General features: G+C 42.2%; 1 protein-coding gene across 1 annotated transcript; it reads left to right on the forward strand.

Annotated features, from left to right (window-relative positions):
• The first annotated feature begins 1,607 nt into the window (after positions 1 to 1,607).
• On the forward strand, positions 1,608 to 15,861 carry LOC114433844 (DNA-binding protein RFX7-like). The gene is made up of 9 exons (XM_028402584.1): positions 1,608 to 2,107; positions 4,489 to 4,522; positions 6,175 to 6,260; positions 6,344 to 6,466; positions 7,704 to 7,820; positions 8,482 to 8,566; positions 8,670 to 8,883; positions 9,319 to 9,599; positions 9,699 to 15,861. The coding sequence occupies exons 1-9, from the start codon at positions 1,974 to 1,976 to the stop codon at positions 12,855 to 12,857; spliced, it is 4,233 nt and encodes a 1,410-aa protein (XP_028258385.1). The 5' UTR covers positions 1,608 to 1,973; the 3' UTR covers positions 12,858 to 15,861.
• The last annotated feature ends 108 nt before the right edge of the window (positions 15,862 to 15,969 follow it).

The following is a 15,969-nucleotide window of genomic DNA, read 5'->3' on the forward strand; positions in this document are numbered from 1 at the left end:
TCATTGTGCAGACATTGATGTTTCAAACACACATTGATGACTTCAGTAATCGCATTGTTTGGATCAGTTTATTTTCAGACTTGCACACTGATAAACAGGATGTAACATAGACAGGAATGCAGCTTCATAAACAGCATTGTGTTTAAAATGTAGACAACCCCTTTGGTCCTCAAATACATCTATAACCTAAAAACCCTTCTGGAAAAACATATCTCCCCAAATGGCAGCAGTATTCTGAATATTAGTATACTGTATGTTGCAAATGCATGGAAACACACCAATGCAATCATAATGACCAAAACATGTTGTCATTAATACCTACCATCTATTGTTTTCTTATTCCCTGTAGTTGTTAGTAAGTGTCATATTGCTAGTAGACCTGCTAAAGCAAATATTAAAGTGTAACAGTGCAAAGAGGCTATTGTGTACAAAGTTGCTCTGTATTATGTTATTCAGACTTGGTCACAGTGATCAGAGCTATATGAACAGGGACATAAATAAATAAAGTTAAACATTAAAAAGGGATTTATTGAAAGGAATTTTTAGTGCCTTCAATACAGTTTCTGTACTTACAGTAATATAGGCTATGGCACTGTCTGACCCCACCGCTCCATAGGTCGATGGTCTGACTTCTGAACCTTGCTAAAAACATTGAAAAACTCATACTAGCAAAGATTTGGCAAACACAAAACTGTTTTTAAAGGAAAAAAGACAGTGAGTAAACTCTACAAGTCCAGTTGCCTCGCCTCAAATCTTTAAATGAAAATGACCAGGATGACTGAGCATCTTAATCGACATCTTGGGGTGGATGGTGAACATGGACTGAATAACAGCCAGAAGAATCCACAACACGCTCCTACAGCAGAGATATAAATCATGAAGTGGCACTGATGACAGCTGGACAGTGAGTCTGTGGCGTACATCTGTTGTATTGGGAGTAGTACCTGTGTTTTAGGATGGAAGAACAGCACCCCCTCCTGGCTGACGCTGGCCATGCAATTAGAGAGACAACCATGTCCAACATGTTCCAACAAGAAGAAGTTGGAGCCCAATTGAGACAGGGTGCTGAGAAACTGTGATACAGGAGGTAGACAAATACTACAAGTATCAGAAGAGAGGCGCAACAGAGGAGGTGGAGAAAAGAGGTGCAACCCACAATCGCGTTTTTTGAGGGCTGAGGGACTGCAGGGCAGAGAGGGGTGAGGAGAGCTTAGTAAGATAATACATATTTAAATAAAATAATTTGGTCCACATAAATATAAAATCGACTTTACCTTACCTTTACCTTACCTCTGTGGGCGAGGATGGCAAACCTTTATTTCATTTTTGAGATGCCCCTTTCTTGACATCTGCTGCTATAAAGGAAGATATAATCATTAAAAACAGCTGATACTTCCATTCATATTAAAATATTGGATAAAAAAAGAGAAACAAGAACTAATAATAATAACAACAATAATAATAATAAGCGTCAGAGTCAGCAGAGTATGTATTAAACTGAAATATCCATATTCGTCCACATGTATAGTCTTCTGCTTACATCTTGTTTTTAATGTGTGGTGACTCAGTGCGCATGCGTGTGCCCAGCAGCTACTACTCACCATGCACATGCAGCGAAATCCCATAACGCACGGAGCAGACCACACCGGAGGGACTAGCTAGTTCCTTTCCAGCTGTCGGGTTAACTGTTCTTCGAGGACTTTTTTTCATATCCATGCATCCCGCCGTGTTTGACAGCGGCACGTTGTTCTGCTGCACGGCCGCGTGAAGTGGCCGAGTGTCGGCCACTTGAAGCGAGCGATGTCGGAGGAGGGCTGGGTGGCAACAACAACAACAACAACAGGGCGCGCTGCTGTCCCGTTAGCATCGCACCGTCCTCCAGTCAATGTCGCTTAACCCAGCCGGGCGCCTGCACCCGTCCACGCTTCCCGTCCAGCCCAGCCCAGTCCTGCCCTGTCTCCAGGCCCAACGTGATGGCTGATGAGGACCCCCAGCAGCAGCAGCAGCAGCAGGCGGACCGCGGGGCGTGGAGTCTGCCCGGCCTGCTCCCCGGGCTGCAGGGCGCTGAGGCCAGTGCTCTGCAGCAGAGGATCAAGAACTCCATCTGGTGAGGAGGTGTTCACACACTGCTGTGCATGGTTATATGTAAAGTAAAACAATGTTAGAACTGGCCGGAGGTTTGTCAGGTTCGGGTCTGTGGTCTTCACTCAAGTTTTGAGGTACTCACTTGAGTATTTGTAGTTCATACTTACTTTGTTATGATACTTTCTCCACTAGATTGCAGGGTTAAATATTGCGGCTTTAGATCCACTATCGCTACTTTTAGGGTGGATATTTTACACATGAGGAGTCAGTGTGTCTGTGATCTGTAAACAGCGCCACCCAACTGTGAGTTCTCCCTTTGAACTTCAGACGTGGTTTTATATTCAATATGCTCAAAATCATCCCACACCTCACAAAGAATCAACAGAAAGCAGGCTGTTCCAGTCTTTTACTGAAAATGAGTGTTTGTATGGTGTATATATATATATTATACTTTTACATAGGTAAGATCTGAACACTGATGCATCGGTCTGTTATTGGTGGTGGAAACAGATCGTGGTGTTTACAGGTGTGTAGCAAAAAAGTGCTTGAAATACTCAATTTGCTTTCAGAGTTTATCTCTTTGAGAGCAAGCAGTGCCACAAAGTAAATCTGCTCTATTCAAACTTCATAGTTATTCAGATGTATCAATATGTTCAGGCTATTATTACTGATATATTACACACAGTGTTGGGAACATTTTAATGATTTGTCTGGTCCAAATTGGGCTGATGGTCTGGTGGTTATTTGCTGTTCAGCTTCAGATGTATCAGCCAATTTACAACTAAGCTGCTGAATTATGAATGTATGAATATGCAAATGCAAATGAAGGCTGTAAGTCTTCCTCTAAAAGAGGTACATGTTTGCAGGTTCTTCCCTTGACATATTGCTCCCTATACCTCACTAGAAACATGCCCGCTTCATTTATTTGACTTTATTGTCACAGATTCTGCTGATCAAGAGTTTTACATGTAACACATTACAATCAGCCTTTAAAACAAAATGATGCTTTTGCTTTAAAGGATATTGTGAAGGCAGGAATATTTCATTCCTGCCTTCTCATCTGCTGCATTAATAAGAGAGCATCACTTATGTGCACATACTATAAATTAGTCATGATATTGCCAGATTGTTGTACAGTTTTAAAAGACACAATGTAAACTCTGTTCATCACAAGAAAGGTTCATGCAGTATGATTATGATACAGGACTTACTGAACTGAGTGATGCAGGTGTTTATATTTTAAGTTACGCTGCATGAGAAAAAAATGCTTTATTTCTGTGTTACTGTTGCTTATAGTCTGCATTGCTGATGGTTGCGCTTATATAAGGCCACGTTCTGACCCTTTATTTCTGAATGAACTCAAGCATTTTCTTTTAAATATCAGCGGTCATAAAATGCCAAAAGGCTGAACCACCTGAAATCTTTTTTTTTCCCCCTTGGATGTCTGCAGAAAATAGACCTCAGTGCCAGATAATCAATAACATATTGGGAAATTGAATATTTGTCCTGCTCCATAAATGTTTAACCTTTAAGAGGATTAGAGCATAAATATTGACGTTTGCCGCAGCGACCTGGGGCTGGGTGGCTCATGTTAGAATGAGACGGCTGTAATCTGGGTCAGCAAGTTAATTTGCAACATGTCTTCATATGAAGTACAATAATGCACTGCTGTGGGGCAAGTACTTCACTCATTCATGCCTCTAACAGACTCTGCGCATGTGTACACTGATGTTGTGGTTTAAAGGGTAGTCCTCTATATTCTGATCCACTGTCAGTTCTTGCAGAAAAATTGCATCAGGTGTCATTCAGTCTACCTGCCAGATCTGCCTTACAAACAGCTTAATGCTGGCCTTTCACCCTGGGGTAATCCTTGGCCCCCTGGTAACAGTGAATTAAAGTGAACTGTTCTTGTCTCGGCTTAGAGCGTCTCCTGATTCTGACCTACCCACTGTCGTCAAGCAAGAGTCTTTAAATGCGACCTACCTTCTGTCTCAGAGTCAACAACAGTCTGATCTGTCTCTGATTAGACATGGAAAAGTGTGTTTTATCTTGTGGCGCTTTCTTGCTTTGAAATGTTACCAGAACATTGCCCATACAAGATGATATTGTTTTACTCAGATTTTTTTTATTTGATATCAAATCTAAACAGGATGATACAGACTCACAGCAACATTTCCTCCTCTGTCCTAAACAATGTCCACACAGAGCCTGTCTCTCTCTGTCTTTTTTTTTTACATATGACAACATGTGCTCCTGGTGGTGGGATACATGACCTGAGAGATGCTGAAGGGAGGGTCGTCTCATACCAGTCATTCCTCTGCTTTATAAATAAATACTCTTTAGACACAAGTGCTCATGTTACACCAGCTTCACATTAATTTATATTATGTCTCTGTTTTGCAGCAAATCTGTCCAATCCAAAGTAGAAACCATTCTGGTGAGTGTTGACATTTTTTTTTCCAATTCATTCATTTCAACTTAGTGAATTTTAACATTTTACTGCTATCTGTTAAAATATTGACAACAATTTATGAGCATGTTGAGATAAAAAAAAAACATTTTCTGATTTCTATCCATTTGTATTTTTGTGTTTTTTTTTTAATTTGGCATTTAGTGTTTTTCAGAAGTTGCAGGCCAACCTATAGAGGGCGCTACTGAGCCCAAAAAATGTAATTAACTAGTGACAACTATTGATTAGGGCAGTTGTTGTTGTTTGAATTTTTGAAGTTATGTCTGTCTATTTGTAAAACCACCCATGTGGATGTAACGCTGCAGTTGGCAGTTTGATGACTCACATGCTATTCCGTTCCCTAAAAATGTGTATGCTTCACAACAGCCACAGAAGGGTTAACATATGAAGTCCATCATGTTGTTGTGGCATCCATTTGAGGTTCACTTAAACTGTGTTTAAACTGTGTGCTGGCAGCAACAGGTGCAGACTTCAAACAGTTACTGGTTTTCTGAACTTACTGTATCCATAACAGGAATCAGCAAATGTTCTGGTGCTGGTGGTCACATCATGACGCCATGGACTGAGCAACCTACAGTAATGGCTCCCTCTTCATTCATTTAGAAAGGTTGTGATCAGGTTATGAGCCTGAAATACCTGACATTACCAAGATGGCTGCCGTGTGGTATACTGTGATATGGATAATAGGAAGTTTTGTTGTGTTTAGCAGGTGTTGATGTGCAGTGAGATCACAGTCTAGTTTAGTGGGTCAAATTTGCTTTCAGTGCACCACCATCAGGTGGATGAATGGAGTGTGAATCAGTGTGCTGCACCTTCTAAATCAGGCTTCTCACAATGTTAAATGCTCCTGGTGTGAAAACAAAACACTGTAAAACACTACAATACATAAAGGCTGGACTGATACTGGACTTCCAATACAGAATATCAATGAGAGTTATTTTTTAGTTGATTACTAGTGGTAAATCCCTGGTAAAACTACAACTCAAGCAGCATAGCTGTTTGTGGAGCTGCTGCCAACAGCTGTAGCAAAACAATAATTCCTTTAATTTGATTTTGCAGCATGTTAGTGACACTTTCTGGCTTCTCTGCACTGCACTTGTTGCTGACACAGTAACATACAGACACTGACAGTCCAGGTCAGCAGAGCAGGAAGTGAGTCACAATTAAAAGGCCACTGACAGAATGTACATGTAGAATACAGCACACAGATAAATCTCCTGCTGTTATTCGTCACAATTATGTACCTATCCTTCATGTATCTGTTACCATCAGCTTAAAGGGTAAATATGTCTGAGTGAAAGCATGTGTCCTAGAAGAAGAGTTCACCCTACAGCCTCTGCTGTCCTGCAGAATGTGTCTGTGGCAGTGTGTGTCTGTCAGACCAGCCTCTTCTGCCACACGAATCCAGGCAAACTATAGCTGAGATATCACATGAGGCTTTCCTCTTTTACTATGATTTTACTATGATCAAAATAAATTTACGTTAGAAGACGTGGTTTGTAGGAAATTTGAAGGGCACAACACTGCACAGCATGAAGGATTGTTGCAGGTCAGGGATCACTTGTGCTGATTTACACAAAGTCAGAATATTAACATTTTTTGTGTCTGTGTTTATACAGCAAGATGTGGAGAAGTTCTCTGACATTGAAAAACTCTACCTCTACCTTAAGTTGCCTTCTGGTCCCAGCAGTAACGCTGATAAAAGGTAGGAACATATCAGCTTTATAAATGTCTTTACAGGGTAGTTGGACAGTGGTCATTTCATTAACGACCCACATGTTTGTACAGTGACCAGAACGCCCTGTCATCGAGCCGCACGCAGCAGATGCATGCATTCAGCTGGATCCGAAACCACTTAGAGGAATACCCAGAGACGTCTCTTCCAAAGCAGGAAGTCTATGATGAATACAAGTAGGTGTCCCGGAATAAACACATCCATAAAACAGTCTCACACACATCGTCTAAATCCATATGTTTTCCATTTTTTGAAGGTAAAGCTGTGATTAACATGTTCACCTTCTATACAGACAGGCTTTGAGCTCCTTTCTCCTCTGAATCAGTGAGGCCTAAAGTGTCAATATAAATAGATACTGCAGGCATGAGAATCACAGAGCAGCATGTGTTGGTAATATTAGAATGGAAAGTCTGAGACAGTCATTGAAATGCTCTGGCGGAGTTATGTAACTGTCTTTTTAACTCCGCTAGAACAGAAATACAGCACCCGCCAGAAATATTGGCGCCTTCAGGACAGACAGGTGAAAAGGATTTAAACTGACAGAGTGCGCCTGACTTTTTTTTAATATACTGAATCTTATTGGTCACAGTTATCATCATAGAGGTTCTGAAGAGCTCACACTACAAATCAGGTGTTGAAAACACACAAAACAATTTCAGTAATACAAATGTTACTGTGCCAAATTTTTGACCTCTGGTCGTGCTATGGAGCAGCTTTTTTTTTCAGGCATGTGTACGTGCAGCTAAAGCACAGTCCTGCCAATGGTTTCACACGGACCTACAGCTGGTGGTAACGTGCTAAAAGATAAGCAGCAATGTGCCAACAGGCAGCTAACATGATGGGTTCAAAACAACACCACAGAGCCTCTTCAAATTAAACCTAAAAATAAGTAACAAACAAAGTTATAGCTACAGTATATGGTGCTTTGTATTAGATTAGAATGGAAATTAAACATGGAATCACTATTCCTACTTCCCTGTTGTAGTTTTTCCATCTAACTTTACATATTATACATTAAACCTGCATTTGGCCACTGGGGGAAGCACAAAAAATACAATGCTGTCACATTAGCATTTGAACTAAAGCTGCCTTTTAACTCATCTGGCAGTTGTGGAGGAACATTACTGTTTCTGTCTATTTAATGGACTTAAGTCCATTATTATTTTTATTATCAATTATTCTTACATTTTCAGTTTTGTGTTTGGTCTCTATCAACTCCTGAAAATAGCATCCTGCTCTTTGACAGCTGAATGCTCCTCTGTTGTTGACGCCCAGCCTGCTGTCTGGTGCTGAGCAGGTGGTGTACTGCGTGTTTATCAGAGTATTTGTCTGCCTGCTATGAGAAAGACCAGACCAGAACAGTAATGATGCTGAAGTCTGTTATGTTATTAATTAATTCATTATGTATTACAGGAGCTTCTGTGACAATCTGAGTTACCATCCGCTGAGTGCTGCAGACTTTGGAAAGATGATGAAAAATGTCTTCCCCAACATGAAGGCGCGTCGGCTTGGCATGAGAGGAAAATCAAAATATCCTTTACCAGAATGGATTGTACCAGTCTGGCCTCTGTCTCTGGTCACAGACCGACCATCTGCTGCTGCAGTTCATACGCTCTCTAAATATAGACCTGAAATGAAATAAAGACCCCCTCTGCCTCAGAGGCACAAGCATAATACAGAGACCCTCAGGGGGAGCCACTGTGATCTTGACCTTCATGACACATTTGTGACTTTTTATCTGACCTTCATTCTAGTCAGCAGTGTTAACATTGCGTGAGGTTGGCTCATACAGTAATTCTTACATTTTTACATCCAGCCACATCTTGGTCTGTTAGAAGGAGATAAGTTTATGGTTGAGGGAGCTGGATTCTTGTGGGATTTGTGAGATCAGAAGATCACATTGCATTCTAATATGCCTTCAAGCTTTTAGCTTGTGGCTGAACATTCTGACCAATTAGCGGCCTGTGAGAAAGCACCAGCAGAGTCTATGCTGACAACGGCGATAAGCAGAGCAATTGGCTGAAGTTACAATCATTTGTGATAGACATAGGGTTCATCCAATCACTGCCAAGTAATTTTGAAAGCCCTATTTTTATTATTAAACATGTAATTTCTTATTTAAAAAATCATATTTGCTCTTATATGTAATGTTTGTGGACCCACAAGATTTTTTTTCTTAACACTGTTTTACATATTGCTACAGTGGACTAAGGAAGAGACCTTTTGTTCACATGCCATCTTTACCCACTCTGGATCTCCATAAATCTGTTGATGGAGTAAGAACATGCCCCTTATTAATCTTTCTGAATAATTTCTTTGCAGTTTAATTTATTTTTTATCACTTCTTGTGTATATATAACTACATATTACTGTGTGTAGAACCAGGGTGATCTACTGGATTCACCGGGCCAGCTGGGTGGCATCAAAGAGGAGATGCAGTTTGCAGCCTGCGACCTGGTGTGTGAGTGGGCTCAGAAGGTGCTGAAACGGCAGTTTGATGCCGTGGAAGACTTGGCTCGCTTCCTTATCGACAGCCATTACATCAGCAACAAGTCACTGGCAGCTCTTACCATAATGACTGGAACAGCGACAGGTAAGACAGTTGACACTGGGTTAGGGTTTACTAAAAGAAGAGGTTGATGGTGACATCTGGTGGCACCTGTCTATTACTGCACTGGTCTTAGCTTTTGACCTCCTTTGAACTGGATTGCTTATGTGACTCAAGCTTGTATTTACTATATATATATGTATATATATATATATATATATATATATATAATGTGGCGGAAGAGCAAATATATTATAATGTAATGTTAGGGCCAAAATATTTAAACCTCTTTGCAACAAATATTTTTTGATACATAGAATTTGAGAAAGATCATGGTGATCACGCAACTGGGACATATTAAAATTAAAAGTAACCAGATGAATGTAAAAGAGTAGGAAAAAACACACTACATTTCTTGGCTACTGTTGTACGCCACCATCAGATAATAACAATACATTTTCCTTCCTTTTCCTTCTTCAGAGGTCAAGACTCCACAAACTGTCTCAGCCTTCACCCCTGCTGCTGAGGCTCACTCCTTCCAGACTCACATGGCAACCCTGTCGTCACCGTCTGTCGATGCAAAGCAGCAGCTCCAGAGGAAAATCCAGCGGAAGCAACAGGAGCAGAAGCTGCACTCGCCTTCACCCGGAGAGGGACAGACAAAGAGGGCTGATGATGGTGTGCCTTGTGTTAGCCCCACCTCTCCATCACCTCAACCAACCATAGGCTTTGTGGTCGCTGCAGTCCCAAGTCCCATCCCTGTAAGAAAACAGGAGTTAGAATTGTTTCTGACAGAACTGTGTAATAACAAGTATAGGTGCAATAATATGTTGTAATGTTTGGTGATTTTTTCTCTGCAGGTACAGAGGAGCAGACAGTTGATGTCCCCGAGTCCAGTGGGAACTGTGGAGAGCAAAGTGCTGCCTATTAACTTCCAAATGGTGACTCAGCCGGTCCAGGCAGTAAAACAGAGCTCCAAACCCATCCACAATATTCTGTCCGGTGCAGTGGGAGAACGCACAGCTCGGCAGCGCTACGCTCAGATCCTGCCCAAACCATCAGCCACCACTGCCATCACTCTGTGCTCACCCTCCACCATGATCATCGGCAGCAGTCCCATTAAGACGGTGGTGACAACATGTCATGTCAGTCCAGTCAGTTTGGTCAAGATGGCAGCCATATCACTTGCACCTAGCAGCAGTGAAACCACCACATCCCTTTCGAACACCACACTGCGACCAGCATCTGCAGGCATCAGTTCTGCAGCTGCAGAAGACATAAGCTCAAATCACGGCACAAGGAGTGCCTCTGCAGTCCCCATTCTTGGACCGGTGGCCACGGCTGGGCAGGCTGCTACTACTCCGAGCATTGATGTTGAAATGGAAGTGGAAGCTATACACAAAAACAGCCAAATGCAAAGTGCAAGTACTCAAGTTTTCACTCAAGAAGGGATGCCCAATAGAGCTGGAGTGGCTGTACAGAGGGCTGCCAGTGTGCCCATACCTCAAACCAAAGGCCTCCTGGGTCCAGGGGAAACACCCAGCACTAAATGCAATGGAAAGCCCCCCTCAAGCACTAACACTGTGGCCACAGTTGAAAGCAGCAATAATGGCGCTAATAATACCAGCACTTTGCACTACACTCAGAACACCAGCACTGCTTCTTTACTCAACACCAGCAGAGCGCCTTCGTTTGCGGAAAGCGGCCAAGCAAGGGAAAATTTCCTGTCCAAGAGTGTCAGGAAACGCTCAGGCCTCAGTCCAGACCTTTCTCCAGTTAAAAGAGTGTTTATGCCCCAGCAGCCAGTAGAGGGTGCTGCTGTTCATGGATATGGCTTTAGAAACCCAGTTGGTAACATCAACAGGCCAGGAGCTCCAGCTAGACCTGAGAGTGCACCAGCCACCAGGGAGGTGGAGATGAAAATGAACTCTGTGTTGTCCAACCAAGTTCATGCACATGGCACTTCCTCTTTCAGAGCCAGTGGCTTTTACTCTGTTGCCAAAACACAAAACTCAATGCCGAGGAAAAACACTTCCACTGTTATGGAAACTGGCTCATTGGTCAGTGATGCACTATTGCAGCAACAGCTGGGGCACACAATGAATAACATGCAAGCTATACCTAATAACCCCGGTTTTCAGAAACATTCAGGTGTCGGTTTAAACACAGGAAGCATGGGAGGGGCTCAACAACAAGTCTATGCTCAGTCAAACCCTGCTGCTGAAACATTAGAGTTTTTGAACCAGGTTCCATCATCCACTCAGCTGCAGACGGACATGAACCACTTCCCCTTTGATGATGATGTGACTCAGGACAGCATTGTTGAGGAGCTGATGAAACTTAACAACATGCAGGAGTTTGGAGAATGTGTGACACTGCAAGGTCAACAGGTGGTTATGCCTAACAACACAGCATCCACCAATCAGACTATGACCGCTTTCTATCACAGCAGCAGCAGCAACCCAATCCAAACTCCCACACCGACACCCACGCCCACTTCAGAAATGATAGGAGGAGCCCAAAGCCTGACTGGAGAGAGTCCCTGCTCCCACATCACCTCCACAACCCCGGTAGACAGCGCTCTAGGAAGCAGCCGTCACACCCCTGTTGGTACTCCACTCTCCAACTGCAGCAGCACTGTTCCTCCCAGTCCAGTGGAGTGCAGGAACCCGTTTGCTTTTACACCTATCAATTCCAGCATCACAGGTTTCCATGACGGCAGCACCGTCTCCAGCAGTCCCGTCAAGCCCATGCAGAGGCCAATGGCCACCCATCCAGACAAGGCCAGGCTGGAATGGATGAACCACAGTTACAACAATAGCAGTGGGAACATGAACAAGTCAAACAGTGGAATGGGAATCCTTCCTGGCTACCAAGGCTTGATAGACGACCATTTTCAAAAACCTCACGCCTTTGCTATTCCACATGCAAGGCACCATGACAGCCATTTTGGCCGCTTGACTCCCATCTCACCTGTGCAGCAGCAGGTAGCTAGTATGACTAACAAGCAGGAGGGATTTGCCGTGCCAGCTCCTCTGGATAACAAAAGTTCCAACACCTCCACTGCTACTTTCAGATGTCGCAGTGTGAGCCCTGCAGTTCATCAGAGGAACCTGAGTGGAAACACAGCAAACGGCACTGTTCCCAACATCCCTCGATCTGTCATGTCTCCCTTTAATTCTCCTGTGACGCCTGAGGTGTTGAACATCTTTGCGAACAGCCAGACAAATCTCGGTGTGAGCACTATGGCTCAGAGGAGCCGCTCCGTGCCACTCAACATCATGATGCAAACAGAAGTCCTGCCAGCGCCGGGCCAGCAGTGCAGCGGCAAAAATATCACCAGCATCCTCCTGAACAAGCTGGATGGGGACTGCGATGACACTGTGCGGGGCATGGGCATTAATAATTTACCCTCCACCTACACTGCACGCATGAACCTTACCCAGATCCTTGAGTCCAATCTCAGCCTCCCTTGCACCGACAGCCACCTTAGCCTGATGGCCTCTGACTCCACCAGCACTTGCAAGCTGCAGGGGCCAAATTACCTCATGGGAAACACTATTAATGAACAAATGGTCCTTTCAGCAGATGACAGCCAGGTACAATCAGGCTCTGGAGAGCAGCACCCCCAGTCTTTGATGTTAGCTTTGAGCTCCCAGCAGCAGCAAGAAGAGCTACATCAGCAGTTAGACTTCAGCAGCACTCAAGACCTCCTAACACACAGCAGCCTTTCTGCTGGCAGTCAGCTCATGGAACAGGTGTCGGACCTCACTACAGGTGGGGTTCATTTCCCTTGTGAAATGACATCAGAGCTCTCCACTAGCATCAGTGACCTTAACACATTGGACGCAAACCTGCTGTTTGACCCTAACCAGCAGCAGGGGCAGTATCAAAGTGCTGCTGCTGAGGAGCTGGTGAATGATCCATTATTTCAGCAAATCACCAGCGAGACGACACATTCGAGCGGACTTGACTGGTTAGAAAGCAAAGATCACCCGACTGTTGGGCTGATGGGCTGAGAACAGAGTTTTTTTAGGCATGTTGAACATGTTACTTTGTGGTGGACATTTTTTTTATTTATGTTTGAGGCATTTACACTTTATAATGCAAACACTGGATACCCTGAGGTTTTATCCAGTTTAAGTGCCAGGCTAAACTGAGCTAATGCTGCAACATACTGATTTAAATGCTGGTCATTTCCCTTTAATGAGAGAGAACATCACCTCATGAGCATTTTCAACAAGTAAACAAAACCAAATCCTAAACATATTCAACATTTAAAAAAATCAGCTGTGGATTTCTCAGTGTATATATATATATATATATGTGCTTATGTATATCCTGTTGATGACTGCAGGCAATTACTTGCAACTACTTGGTACGAATCAACAATATTAACCAATGAACTAACAACATGTCATTTGTGTGTGTCATGTAGACTCCATGAAAAACACCTTAACATCAGGAGTGTACAAACACAATCATATAGACTCGTCATGTAGTAAAAACGGAACTAAATCCATCCATGTAAATGCATCTAATATATTCCTATGGTCATGATATGAAGCATATAACAAGATGTGGAGACATTTAAAAAAAATACATACATAAACTATCTAATTAGAAACATATAGTCCTATTTATTGCTTACTTTAATTAAATATAAAATGGTTGAAAAGTTAGTGGCCTAAAATCAGTTTCAGAAAAAGTATTTCTTTGTCAGAAGTCAGTGTCATGGTCCTTCAGAAGAGGTCCACAGCAGTGATGATCAGACTGGATCAGAAAGAGATTTATTGCCAGCCTGCAGTCTTTCTTGCAGGTCCTGCGGGCAGGGCAGATTGCAGTCAGTCACCATCTCAGCAGAGGGGATAATATGACAAGTTAATAGTTTAAGAAGTGTACTAGACTGTGAAAAGGAGTTGAGGATGGACTCATTCAAGATGGCAGCTGATGCTCAGCTACCACTTGAGGTCCTGGGTGATGATGGTCCCAGGAAGCAGAAGGACTCCACAGTGGTGACCTCAGGGTCACATATGATGAGGAGGCAGATCTCCACTGTCAGCATTAAGCTCCAGGTTGTTGTAGTCAGCCTTCCACCAGTAGGCGGACTCTTCCCTCTCAGAGCACAGTGAGGGTGGTGTCGTCTGCAAACTTCAGAGTGGTGACTGGAGGAGCAGCTGTTGGTGCACAGAGAGGAGAGTAGAGGGGAAAGAACACAGCCTTTATGGGAACCAGGTCAGGGTTTTAGAAGCAGGCTGGTACATGCCAAGTCTCCTGTGAGATGTTAACTGCATCATGTCATATCTAAACTACATTTTAAAAGTGTGACCTCTGAGCTCCTCCTCCTTTAGAAGACAGAAAAACAACAAAAGGATTGACCTCAAACTTTCTGCATAGTGACTCATCTTTTATACTGGGCCACAAACTTATCAATCACCCTATATTTGATAGGTATCTATTAAGAGGTTGAAGGAACTGTGAGACAAAAAGATGTACGTATATATGATATAAATTATTATTTCCAGAGTTTATGTTCCTATTTTCAAGCTTTACAAGCAATTTTATTATAAACCATTACCTAACTTTGTTACGTGAAAGTGCTTTCAACAGCTCGTCAGGTCAGTAATATGATTCTGCCTCTTTATGCACATTGTGCTATTTTTTACAAATAATAAAAAGTAGCCTTGTAAAATTAGGATTATATGAAGTACTGACTTTCACACCTACCTAAAACAGAAGCCCCATAATCATAATCACTCAGAGCTGATCTCATCTCCTTCTGCCTTAGGTCACAAACTTATCAGTCACCCCTTGTACATTCAAAATGATTGACATAAAGCCAAAAAGGATGACTTCTCTTGGGCACTGATGCCCCTTAAACTAGCTTTTATTATGCACTGAGTGTTTACTTGTCTGACAGCCCGTTGTGTACTGCCACATACAACATGAACCAAGATGAGGGCTCAAGCACTTCACTCCTAAAATGAGTCAACCTAAGAATTAAAGAGACCCTATTGATTGGGTATTTCTTGCACTTTTAAAGTAGGAATCATAAACTCAAAAAATGTAATTTGACTTTTATTTGTATCATATGCAGATTTCTCCATGTCTTCTGAAAATGACTGTATATCTCCTCTCCTCATAATGCACTGACAATCCTTGTGTTTCTTTACACAAATACACTGTGGTTAGTTTGGTTGATGAAACAACTCTTTTACTGCCTATCCTGAGGAGTCGGTTAAAATGCATACAGTCACCAAATAAATGTGAATCTTTGCAATGATGCTGTGCAGCGTCGTGAAGAGGTCATGCAGACACTGACTCCTGTTGGTGCTTCTGAGGGCTTTTTGGTTCCTGAGCCTTACTGTATGTCCAAAGATGTAACCTACATGCACTACCACTGTGGATTTCTAACATGTGATGGACATACTGCACCACAAACACTGATGTGAAGAAGAGATGTTTTGTTTCTAAAAATCAACCATGCAGGAAATTGTTAAAGTTTTTTTTGTTTACTGTTGTTAATGCTTTTGTAAACAGGTACATAATGTTTTTTTTATGGAGGCACTGTAATTTATTGATGTGTTAGCAATAGGTGTCTGAGTGTGTAGCTTTATTTGTTGTATATTTTTGGGTTATGTCCCCTACTGTTCGGTTTGTTTCACTATTTATTTATTTACAGTGTGCTGTTTGTATAAAGGATGTAACATTGCAAACCATATAACCTTGTGTATTCATATTAACCTGACTTGCACTGTTGATGTTTTGTAGCATATGTTTTTAAGTGTTGTAGCGTAACCACATATCATATACAGCACCTTGTTTTTTCCCTCAACAGCTAATCTGTCCAGTATATACAATATGACACAGTTAAAGATTCAGATTATTTTTTGGTCTTGGATTAACTTTAATTAATTTGCACATTTTCAAATATGGATCAGACTAATTAAATCAGGTCATATTATTATCATTATTATACAAATTATGATGCATTTAACTTCTACAGGATGACCTAAATATTTGGAGCCAAACCTTTTCTTATTTATATGCTGTGTGTGTGTGTTAGCACTGATGTTTGTTTCACGAAGACTTTACCCTTCCTCTTGTATGTGGTACAGAGCTGTAGCTGAC

This window comes from Parambassis ranga, chromosome 3, assembly GCF_900634625.1.
Source record: "Parambassis ranga chromosome 3, fParRan2.1, whole genome shotgun sequence".
NCBI classification, from domain to species: Eukaryota; Metazoa; Chordata; class Actinopteri; family Ambassidae; genus Parambassis; species Parambassis ranga.